This window comes from Lagenorhynchus albirostris, chromosome 13, assembly GCF_949774975.1.
Source record: "Lagenorhynchus albirostris chromosome 13, mLagAlb1.1, whole genome shotgun sequence".
In the NCBI taxonomy this organism is placed as follows: Eukaryota; Metazoa; Chordata; class Mammalia; order Artiodactyla; family Delphinidae; genus Lagenorhynchus; species Lagenorhynchus albirostris.
This window is the reverse complement of record NC_083107.1, coordinates 1982359-1994152: the sequence shown is the minus strand read 5'-3', so window position 1 is coordinate 1994152 and position 11794 is coordinate 1982359. Positions and strand designations below refer to the sequence as shown.

Here is an 11794-nt window from a genome sequence, read left to right as displayed (position 1 = left end):
CCAAGACCTTAAGGTGCTGGCAGCTTCGTCTTCTTGTCTGTTGGAACAGCTGATCTTGGGATACTCTTCTGGGAGCCCTGAGCCTCCCTGCAGGACCTACCCCGCACCCCTCCTGCCAGACAGGCCACATGTAGGCGTGTCAGTGGACAACCTCGGCGGAGTGGAAGCCGAGGGCAGCAGGACGCAGAGCCCCGAGCTTCCCTCAAGATCAAGTGGGTCACAGTTCCAGGGAGTGTGGCCCAGGAACCTGCCTGAACAAGCGCCTTGGGATTTTGAGACCGAGTGTGAGGAACGGTGGAATAAGGAATAAGGACTAGACCAGCATTAGTAGAGGGAGAAAGGGGATGGCGAATTTAAGTAAATAGGAAGAAAAGGACTTTTCATGGTGCCTCATTTTATAAGTAAATACAGGTGAACAAGTAAACAAATGGAAAGGAAGCTGGACGTGGGAACCGGCACCTGAGCTCGGCAGCCCCCAGGAAGGCACGGGGCTGCTCCTGCTACTGACCCCTGCTTTCCTGTGAATAAACATGGGGGGTTTCATCACACCTCGAACCTCTCACCAAAGCGGCAGTAATGGCCCTGGGCCCCATCACAGTCACCTTTCTCCCACGCCCTCCCTGCAAGTGAACCCTCCCATGTTTGTGCAGGAGAGAGAGAGACAGAGAGAAACCCCAGTGAGTAGGACCCAAGCAACCAGAGACCTGGCATGGATGGAAGCGGACAAAAGACTGGGACAGGCGGACACGATGCTCTGTGTGCCTTTTCCGCGGCAATAAATATTACTGACAATGTGTAAGGCACACGAACACGGGAGCCAAAGACGTTTCACTCTGGAAGATTGTCTACAGGGATGTCCGCTGAGCATTTGAGAAACAGATATTGATACTGAATTAAATTGGATTCCATTGGTAGTCATGAATCTGACCCCTTTAATCCTTCTTTTTATCGTTAGTATCTTCCTACCGGGAATCGAAAGTCTTTGTATTTTGAGTTTTGTTCGTTTTAAGGAAATGAAAATAAAATACCAGTGAAGTGTTTTTAAAAGAGGATTGCCTCAAACTAAACTTATATGTGGGGTGAGGGGCGACTGGAAGGGACACAGGGGCTCCCGGAGGGCTGGTAACACGGTCTCTCCATCATTATGTTGTATATTTGATCTCCACACTTTTTTATATTATGTTACATTTCAATAAAAACTTGACACAAAGGGACTGTCTCTATTAATGGCAGAGATGGCGAATGCAGCCATTATTTAGGGTGTGTAATGTTCCCCTTCCCCGGGAACTGTGAAATCTCCTGGAAACCATTCTTGTTTTGTAAAGAGTGTAAACAGACAAGTGGACACCAAAGCCTTACGTGATTACCAGATCGGTCCTTTACCTCAGATGGTCACCAGTTTTGTCTTCTTGGCTGGAGGTGTAAGCTTAGCTCAGGAAGAAGAGTCCATCATCGGTCACCACTTCCGGCAATGTCACCACTGCCCTGCTTGGGCCCAGGCTGCTTCTGCCTGGCCCCAAGGACGTCATTCGAGCAGTTCCGGGGGTGCTGCTGAATGACGTCACCTCCACCCCTCCCTGTGGAGCGGAAGCAGGGCCTAGTTCTCAGGATGTGTTCTTCTCACCTTACTGACAATTCTTGTAAAATAATTTTCTGTGGGATCCTTGATTTTTCTAACCAATTCTACATGAAAACAGCAATTGAGGGGTTTTTTTTAATATAGGCTAATAAAAAATTAGGATTCAATACTTACTTTACCTTCAAATCCTACAACTGCATGAGCTGATTAAAGCAGACTTTTTTTCCCCTCTTGGAGTCTTGGAATTAACAAGTTCCTTTTAACAGTTCCTTTTAACTGTCAGTGGGAGGGTGTGAAATGAAGGCCTGTTTCCACCAGAGGGAAAAAGAAAACTCAAGGAGATGGGCTGCTGTCCCTACGGGCAACGCTACTGGGTTCAGATCAGACCCTGGTTAAGAGGAGAATTTCAGTGTTACAGGAGAACCAAATGCTGTTGGAGATTGGACTGCGCCGGGAGACCCCCGCAAGATAAGGGAGAGATTACGGTTAGTATCTTCCACGCCTGTTCGAAGCCAGTCCTTTGCTTGGGTCTCCCTCCTCGCTGTAAACGTTCTTGTCCTTGGGCAGAGGGACAGGTACTGCTTTGCTTTTTCTCATCCTATCTCAGCTCCCCGGGGTTTATAAGCACTTCCCTGCCAGCACTGCAAGTATGAGGTTACCTTCCGGGTTCTCTCTGGCGCCTCTTGAAGCCCATGCGCCCAAGGCTGGGGGTTCTCTCAGAGCCCCTCTCGCCTTCCCTTCGGTCCTTTCGTCTTTGCTGGCTCAGCGTAAACGCGCTTCCTTCTGCAGAGCGCCAACCGCATCACGCGGAGAGCTGGGTCAGGGTGCAAAGGTTTAGAAAGGGAAGCGGCCGCGGGGCAGACAGGCCTAGAGAGGTTAGTTCTCAGCAGCCGCCCTGCCTGCGAGGAGTCCTCGTGTGCGAACAGGCCCGGGGCCCGGGAAGGCACTCTCGGTTCTCGCGGGGCCTCACGGCGGTACCGCTTCAGTGTGCGTGGATCCGGGGCGCACGAGGGTGAAATACGTCCTGAGAATACCAAATGGGCTCACCGGCTCCTGGTTACTAAAAGCCTCGTCTGGGCTTCTCTGGTGGCGCAGTGGTTGAGAGTCCGCCTGCCGATGTAGGGTACTCGGGTTCGTGCCCCGGTCCGGGAAGATCCCACATGCCGCGGAGCGGCTGGGCCCCGTGAGCCATGGCCGCTGAGCCTGCGCGTCCGGAGCCTGTGCTCCGCAACGGGAGAGGCCGCAGCAGTGAGAGGCCCGTGTACCACAAAAAAATAAAAATAACAATAAAAGCCTCGTCTATCGGGGTCGTCTGGAGTGAGATATTTTCCTGGAACGCAGCTCTGAACCCAGAGTGTGGAGACGTTCAAACCAGCACGAAGCACAGAACTGCCAAAGGCATCTGTAATCCAGGACATTCCAAAGGCCTGCGCGGGAGGGAGCGGGCTGGGGAGGCCGGGGCGCACGGTGCGGAGGGGCGTGGGACTGCGAACCGGAGGGGGGCAGGTAGGCGCGAGACCCGGCGGCCTGAGCGGGGATCCGGCACAGCATCCTCAGCCCTTCCCGGGCGGAGGCCTCCCCTCTCTGGATGCCGCGGCCCCTCCCGGAGCGGCTGGACCTCGCTTGCCCCTCGCCCGCGGTCCTTGGCGGCCCCCGCACCCGGACCCCTCCGTGGGCTTGGAGGAGCCGCGGCCGGAGAGAGAGGCGCGGTGGCTTGGCACGGACGCTTGGCCCGGGACCTCAAGGCACAGCGCCCGCCCGGCGGGTCCCGCCCCGGCAGGGACGCAGGGACCGCCCGCCCAGTACCCCTATGCTCGGTCCTCCTGTGCGCAGTCCCCCACGCCTGGTGCCTCCGCGCCTGACCCTCCCCGCGCAGCGGCAGCCGAGGCGCCCGCATCTCCCTCCAGTGCACTCTGCAGCCATGGCCGCCTCCTCCGCGCGGCCCGCCGCCGTGGTCATGCCAGCGCTGGCTCTGCTCCTGCTGCTGTGCGTGGGCCCAGGTAAGGGGGCGATGCCAGGGCGCCGGGGAGAGGCTCGGTGAGGGCGTGGGGGCTAGGCGCCCATCCTGAGCCCGGGCAAGGGCCAAGGTTTGACAGGGGGTCCTGGGTTCTGCCCTTGCGCGGTGGGAAGTGGCGTGCTTGGGTCAAGGGCAGGGGCTTGGATGTGCGCGGCAAGCTTGGAAAAGGAGGCGGAGAAGCCTCGGGCTGAACGTGAAGCGCCGGGCGCGGTGGGCGCTGTAGGCGGGTGGTGCGCCCGGGGCTGAGCGGAGCAGAAGGGCCATCCCCAGAGTGCCCACCAGGCGTTCCCTTGCCGGCGCTTTGGCTCGGTCAAGTTCCACGTCTGCAGAGCTGCGAGCGGGCCTCACCTCCAAGCTGGGGAAAAGTTCTCAAGCGAGAAAGGCTTAACTTTCTCGGCTTCTTGGAGCCCTCCGTGAATGGGTTGAAAATCCCGGTTCCCTACAGAATGCGCGCATTCACACACACGCCGTAAATGCGGCGGGTTCTTGGTGTGGACTTTTGAACCCTGGGGAGCCCACATCCCCACCGCAGAAGGGCGACCTGAAATCAGAGGTTTTGCCCTGACAGTGCACCTCCCCTCCTACCGTCCTTCCCGGCTCATGCCGGCAAGGGGCGCCGCTGAGGCTCGGGGCTCTGAGAGGCAGGGGTCATGACCCCAGGTCTACGGCGAAGTTGCTGAGGCTGGAGGGCGGGAGGTGACTTGCCCAACACCCTGAGGCTGGTGCATCTTCCACCGCAAAGCAGCCGCACGGTGGGGTGGAAAGGCAGGACCCCCTTGGTGCTCAGCTTCGGCGTTTTGGATGTTCAGCGCGGGCTGGGGGTGGTCAGCAGGAGCCCTGGGAGGGGGGTGGGGGGAGGATGACGGCTGTTCTAATCTAGGACCACTGGGGGGCCAGTCCATCACTCCCCATCGCGTGCTTTATCACCTCCCTCTTTGTTCCTCCCATTTTAAGAAGCACATCTGAATACAGCAAGTGGGCATCGGCTATAAGCTAGTCCTTTTCAGAACTTGTATTTTATTTCGTTTATACCGAGAATGCAGCGATAGGAATCAGTTAAAATATTATCATCATTGAGCTGGAATGTGAAAGTTCTTAGGACACCAAATGAAAATCGTTTTGTAGAGTGTAGAAACGCTTTTAGATCTGAGTCAAAACAACAATAAATGGTACAAGTAATGCCTGATTTTAAGACAATCAGGGCAAGTTACAAAACGGGGCTGAGCTTTTAGAGCACTACCCCATGCCTTGACTTGTGGTGGAGAACCTCCACTTCTGCCTCCGTCTTCCCACGACTGCCTTCCCTGTGGCCTCACCTCCTCTCATAAGGACACCACCGGTCACTGGATTTAGAGCCCACCCTAAACCCGGCATCATATCACCTCGAGGTCCTTAACTCATTACGTCCGCAAAGATGCTGTTTCCGGATAAGTTCACATTCGGAAGTTCTGGGTGGGTATGAATTTGGGGGGACACTAGTTGATCGACTGTACCATGAAAAGTTAAGTCTGCAGGCACGAATATTATGACAGAAGTGCTCAAAGGACAACGTCACTTTTCCTAGAGAACAGCTCAGATGGTCTCCAGTAGCTCAAAGTGCCCTGCTCGGCCATGGTCCTTGTCACTAGTTTGAGCCACACAGGCAGCCTGAATTGCTTTTTCTACACAACAGGAAATGCAACAAGCATTAAATAATGTAATACTGCCAAGTTGCTAAAGCAACATAGGGGTATGAAGTGATTTTTTTCCAATGTGGATTTTTGCATGTGAGAAATTTAAGGGCGCAGTGCAACCCTGAAATGATTTCCATTTTCATTCCTTTAGGTGGCATAAGTGGAAACAAACTCAAGCTGATGCTTCAGAAAGGGGAAGGTAAGTATAGCCCACACAGATAAGGGTTGCGTTCTTAACCAGGCTGCAATGAAACGGCGATGTTGATGTCCTCACCTGAGGCTTGTGTTTGGAAAATCAAAAGTGTTTACTCCGTAGAAGGTTAGCAGATCTGAAGGGCTCGTCCTGTGGGGATGTGGTGCGGTATTTCATCAGGTAAATATTATTGCCAGTTACTGCTTTTCTGACAGCTGTCAGTGTGGACTCAGAAATAAAAGGAACAGAGCTGTAGTGTTAATTGAAGGCTGTTTATTTTAGAATCGTGATACCCCTTAGAGCACATACCTGAATCGAGAGCACACTCAGCCTCCGTTCTGGGGCAGCACAGAGAGGTACTGTGGGCGTCCTCCGTATCCAACTAGCTCTTGGGGGAGGGTTAAACAGAAAGACCGTTTTGTTACTGACACCTGTTGTGAAGAACCGGCCTCCGATAGATATGGTAACGCAGCAAAATGTCGTAGCAACAGAACTGTCTGGGAGCCACGCAGGTGAGTTCGGGCCCGCTGTAATCAGTTCGATCATTGTGTGGGCTTGTGAAAGCCATTCTCCCGCAGAACTTTCGTCTTCACCTGGAAATTAGCAAGTTATCTATCTCTCAGAATGAAGACTACATTTTTTTTAACATTTTTATTGGAGTATAATTTCTTTACAATGATGTGCTAGTTTCTGCTGTATAACAAAGTGAATCAGCTCTGCATATGCATACATCCCCATATCTCCTCCCAAGACTACATTTCTGAGGTGAAGTTTTAACTACTTATTCTTTCCCCTGGATTAACGGGGGCTCCAGGACGCTGAAGTCTGCTCCCCAATGGGGGGCGCCAGCGCTTATGCACCTGCTTCCCAGGTGGCCCCGCGGGGACACCCCCCACCCACACACACCTGTTGAGCACACACGGCCCTTCTCAGGGGAGGGGCTCCTGTGGGAGCCGCCAGCATCTTCACCGGCTTTTCCAGCTGCTCCCAAGGCCCCGGTCCACCCCCGACCTCCCAGGCCCCTCAGATGGCCCCTCCCCTCCCTGTGCTGGACAGCCATCTCCGGGGGACACCAGGGGTGACGGGGGCCCTGGAGAGCAAACGGCCGAGATGATCACGACTCCTCCGTGTACATCCTCAGCTTTTGTTCAGCTCAAGCCAAGAAACACACATTGAGCACCTACTGTGTACAGAACAGTGTAACAGGCCCTGAGGGAGATGCACAGGTGAACAGGAGGTGAAAACACAAATGTGCTGCCTGATCTTTATCCACGTGACCAAGGGACACAGGGCATTTGACTGCCTTTTCCTGCGCAGCCTCCATAACGGGAAGCGGGCCCATCAGTCCCGTGTTGCAGATGAGGGCACAGAGGCTCAGAGCCGGGCAGCACTTCCCCGAGCACGCCTGCCGAAGCAGGGCCTTTTCTCCAGCTGAGTCCGCGATGGAAAGGCGTCCGGGGAAGCCGTGGGAAAGCGAGGGTCACCCCCATCAAGAGGCAGTTGAAGCGTTCATGGTCACCGGCAGCCTGACTTGAGGACTCGCTGCTCCGCTGGGCTCGCTGGCCGGCCTGCTCAGACCCTTGCTCCAGCTCTTTCTCCCCTGGCCCCCTAAGCAATCCCAGCACGCTCAGACAAGGCACGCGCAGCCAGCGGCACTGGACACCGGGCGGTTTCCCCGCGGCAGAGCCCAGGGGGAGCACCAGGGCCTGGGGCCCGGGGTCTGGGCCTGGTGAGGGGCTGCAGAGGCGGAGCTGAGTTCGGTTCCCGCCCTGGGCCTGTTACGTGGCTGTGCCTGGACAGGAGGGCTCGCTACCCCGGAGGCCGGGACAGACAGCGGGAGCCCGCACAGTACCCGCGCCCTGCAGGGAGGATGCGCCAGTTAAGGCCGCCTCCTGCCAGGTGGGGGCGGGGAGGGCGATGGAGAAGAGCGATTCACCCTGAGGAGGAAAGAACTCATTCTCTGCACTTGCGGGTGGGGAACCCCTCGTTTCAGCCCCTGCTCCCCCTACGACCCCGGTGGCCGTCCAGGAGAGCAGAGCCAAGGAGTTCCTGAGCAGCCCGGGGCGGCTCAAGCGGCAGCTGTGGGACCGCACGCGGCCCGAGGTGCAGCAGTGGTACCAGCACTTCCTGTACTTGGGCTTCGACGAAGCGGTGGGTGTTCTGGCTGGAGCCTGGCTTCCCGCCGGGCAGGATGGGGGTGGGGAGGCCTGCTCTGGGGAAACGGGCACAGAGAATTAAGTTCTGTTATCTGCCCTGAAGTCAGAGCCCCCATTCTGTGTCAAGAGCTGCCAGGTATGGGACCACATGATCGTCAGGCGCAAGGGTATTAGCTGGAATTTTCCATCCCACTATGCCCAAATGGGAACCTCTCCCATCAGGGTTTGGAAGCAGAGTTCCAAAGACATCCCCGCCCAAAGCAGCTGGGACTTAAATTCATCGAGAATCTGGTTTTCTTAGGGACTCTTTTAATGTATCTGGTCAGTTTTGCCTGGGTGTCCTTAATAATAACTCACCACCTCCTGAAACATTTTCAACTTTGCCTCAAATAAACGTCAGAAACAGCAAGATGGATGCAAAGACCCATGAGGATAATGGAAAGAGATGCAAAGCGGCTTTTAAAGAGAGACGGGTCTTTGCAGATGTTTTTGGCAAAATTTGTCAATGCATTTGCAGGAAGTACGGTTCAGTTCATGTGTCCAGGTAGCATGAGTGGACATATTCACCAGATTAGGGAAAAAGACTGCTTATCATCGCCGACTCCCATCCGGGGACCAGGTACATGTCAGCCAGCGGCAGAGTTAAGGTGTAAGATTCTGCTGCCCCGGAGTGAGTCTGCAGGGTGATGGACAGGGCTGTGCTGAGTGAGTCCTGATGTGGAGACCGCAGCTCACCGCCCCAGCCAGGGAGTGGGTGGAGGGTGGCATCTCCCACGGGGGCAGCTGGAAGGGTTTTTCCAAACGGGCTCATGGCTCATATTGTGAATGGAGGGTGTATACAAAATACTGCAAGAGGCGAACAAAATTGAACTCTTCAGAAACATCATTTTTTTTTTTTTTTTTTTGCGGTACGCGGGCCTCTCGCTGTCGCGGCCTCTCCCGTTGCGGAGCACAGGCTCCGGACGCGCAGGCTCAGCGGCCATGGCTCACGGCCCAGCCGCTCCGCGGCATGTGGGATCTTCCCAGACCGGGGCACGAACCCGTGTCCCCTGCATCGGCAGGCGGACTCTCAACCACTGCGCCACCAGGGAAGCCCTGCATTATTTCTGTTTTCATAAAATATTTTTAAAATTTTTTGGAAAAAAAATATGTTACGCCGAAACCTCAAACAAGATTATAAAATGAGAAAAACCAAGGAATGAGCCTGCTTCACTGTGGGAAAATCTGCAGTATTGTGAGACAAGCCAGCTGTTTCCTTTTCAAGGCAGGGCCTGGGGGAGGGTCAGAGGGGGCTGCAGCCCCAGGCCCAGTGAGTAGACGGGGATGAGGGTTGAATCGTGGCCACATGGTAAGCGTTTGTGGCCTGAATCACTGCATCCAGGCCTGTCTGAGCAACACAACAGGGGTGAGAGTGACACCACCAGACGTGTCCAAATTCCCTGCCCCGAGGCTGCAATGTGGTTTCATGCACCACGTTTACGAAGCCCCGTAGCCTGCGCAGCAGCCCAGGTGGGACGCGGAGGGGGTCAGCGTCTGCCACATCAGATGCGCGGCGCCTGGGGACAGGCCCGGCTGTTACTGTATTGGGCAGGTGTCCAATTTTCTTTACTGAAAAAGAGAAAAATGTTGAAGTCTGGGGTGTATTTAGAACTCGCAGACAGACGTGTTCGAGGGTAGGGGTTGTACTCCTTTGGGGGAAAAAGTTTTCAGCGGTGTTATCCATCTGGTTAGTATCGACCTCTGGCCCAGGGATGCTGTAGCCAGAAGTTATTTTTTTTAAAAAATGATTATTTATTGTTTTCTATTGAAGTAGAGTTGATTTACAATGTTGTGTTAGTTTCAGGTGTATAGCAAAGTGATTCAGTTATACATATATTATTTTTCAGATTCTTTTCCATTATAAGTTATTACAAGATATGGAATATAATTCCTCCCTGTGCTGTACAGTAAGTAGGTCCTTGTGGCAGGAGTTATTCTTAGGGGGTGTTGTTCATCGTTGAAGGAAAATCCCAGAGAAACAGCGTCCGTAAGATGTGCTCTGGGAAACGGTGTCCTTGAGTTCATCCCCTCTCATCCTCTTTCCTCCAGAAATTTGAGGATGACATCACCTATTGGCTAAACAGAGGTCGGAATGGGCACGACTACTACGATTACCACCAGCGCCACTACGATGAGGACGCTGCGATCGGTCCCCGGAGCCCCCATGGCTTCAGGCACGGAGCCAGCGTCAACTACGACGACTACTGACCGTCCCTCAGGCGGGCTCGGGGCCGCGGGCTCCGCACCACGCCCGGCCTGTGTCTGCTGCGCCTGGTCTCGGCTCATCTTTCCTACCCGCTTTCTGTGGCCACAAAGGAAGAGTTAAAGCAAAGAACGTAAATGCCTTCCGAGATTTCATGCAAATACCTAACAATGCATTTCATTTAAAAATAGAAATAAAAGCATTTTGTTAAAAGGTCTCAGAGTTCATTTGGATGAAACTTGAGCTGGCGAGAGTTTTCCTTCCCTGCACGTTTCTGAGGTTGAAGCAACTTCTCAGAGGCACCTCCCCTCCAAGAATTCCCACCACCCCAGGCCATGGGACCGAGCAGGTGTATTCAATGTATTAGAATTCAGTCCACACTAAATGCCAAATTAAAAATAAAAATACAGCAAGAAAATTTAGCTGGAAATTATTTAAGGTCACAGGACACGGTTTGGAGGATTGAGGATCCACACGGGTTTGCAAATTTGCTGTGCCACATCCCGAGCCGGAGGCGGACCTGTTTAATATTGTCAGGCAGGAAAAAGGGGGTTCTAGGAAAAACACTGAAGTTTGGTTGATTTCAGAGCCTCCCTTGTCTTAAAAAAATTAAACCTTGTCTAATGAGCTCAAGAAAGATTTAAGAATATACATTGCATCATGTTTAAACAGTCTGAGTGAATGAAAGAGAAAAGTGTCCTGGGGGTGGGTAGAGGGAGGGGGGTAAAGTGGGGAGGTGACACATGCAGAGGGGAGGGGCCCGCAGAACGGCTCTTGAACTCGTGTGGGTCACAGACCCTCTGACAGCCTGATGGAAGCTTTCTCAGAAAAATGATACGTGATGTTGCATATAGTCTCTGAAACACATCCTCATTCACAAGCTGCAGATGACAAACTCCTGGGTTTGGTGAGAAGTACCTACCAGCATCAGGGGACCAGTGTTTGTGGACAATCCTTTGGAATCCTTACAGCTTTTAAAACTTTGTGGTAAAACATACACAACATAAAATCCATCATTTTAAGCATTTTTAGACGTATAGTTCAGTGGGTATGTAAACATCTCTTCATGTCCCCACGTTCAATTCTTTTGGGGATACACCCAGAAGTGGAATTATTAGATCATACGGTAACTTTAATTTTTTGAGAAATCACCACACGTTTTCCACATCAGTTGTACTACTTTACATTTTAATATAACATAGAGTTGCAATAGGGAAGAACACTTTGCATTCTCTTACAAGTTAATCACTAAAGGGACGTTGCCTATAAGCTTAAATTGCACACAATGACCCATCTCGGACCCTTGCCTCCAAGAGATTAAGGTAAATGAGCATTCAGCGAAAATACCTGTGTTTAGCTCCCAGGAAACCTCCTGAACAGGCCCACCTGTGAATAACTGCTTGAGGGAGAAATTAACACCTCCCCTCCGGAGGCTGACGGGAACCAGGAAGTGCTTGGCTTTAGTCCCGCCCCTTTTAGTATAAAAGGAGCCTGAATGCTGACTCAGCAAGACGGTTCTTTGGGCGTCCGGCCCGCCATCTTGCTCTGCTGGCGTCCCAGGTAAAGTCGCTCTTCTTTGCCCCAGCAGCTCGGCTCTCAATTTGTTAGCCTGTCGTGTGGCGAGCAGTACAAGCTTGGACTTGGTAACGAATTTTGATGAAGCCACCCAGGAGCCTTGCTGCTCGTGGCCTGCCAGCCCTGGTTGGGGAATTCTGGGGTAAGACCCTAGCAGCTGCCGGGACCCCTTGTCCTGGGGATCTGCCTTCAGAGTTCTCTGAAGCAGCACCGGCCGCCCCAGCGCTTGGCAGTGGAAGGAAGGAATCGACGTTTGGGAGCCGACGGGCTGCGTACGGTAGGGTAAGTGGCTCCGGTGTGTACAGCCGGGAACTTGATTCCTCTCCGTTTGGGGCTTTTTGTTTTGTTTTGTTTTTGCG

The 11794-nt window shown here is 53.4% G+C and overlaps 1 protein-coding gene across 1 annotated transcript; it reads left to right on the top strand.

Moving 5' to 3' along the window:
* Positions 1-3468: 3468 nt before the first annotated feature.
* On the top strand, positions 3469-10030 carry ECRG4 (ECRG4 augurin precursor). The gene is made up of 4 exons (XM_060169386.1): positions 3469-3579; positions 5421-5468; positions 7456-7613; positions 9707-10030. The coding sequence occupies exons 1-4, from the start codon at positions 3501-3503 to the stop codon at positions 9863-9865; spliced, it is 444 nt and encodes a 147-aa protein (XP_060025369.1). The 5' UTR covers positions 3469-3500; the 3' UTR covers positions 9866-10030.
* Positions 10031-11794: the final 1764 nt, after the last annotated feature.

Coding starts and splice junctions, on each gene's coding strand:
- ECRG4 (XM_060169386.1), top strand. CDS start 3,501: ATGGCCGCCTCCTCCGCGCGGCCCGCCGCCGTGGTCATGCCAGCGCTG. Junction 3,580..5,420: donor GCTGCTGTGCGTGGGCCCAG/GTAAGGGGGCGA, acceptor TCATTCCTTTAG/GTGGCATAAGTGGAAACAAA. Junction 5,469..7,455: donor GATGCTTCAGAAAGGGGAAG/GTAAGTATAGCC, acceptor CCCTCGTTTCAG/CCCCTGCTCCCCCTACGACC.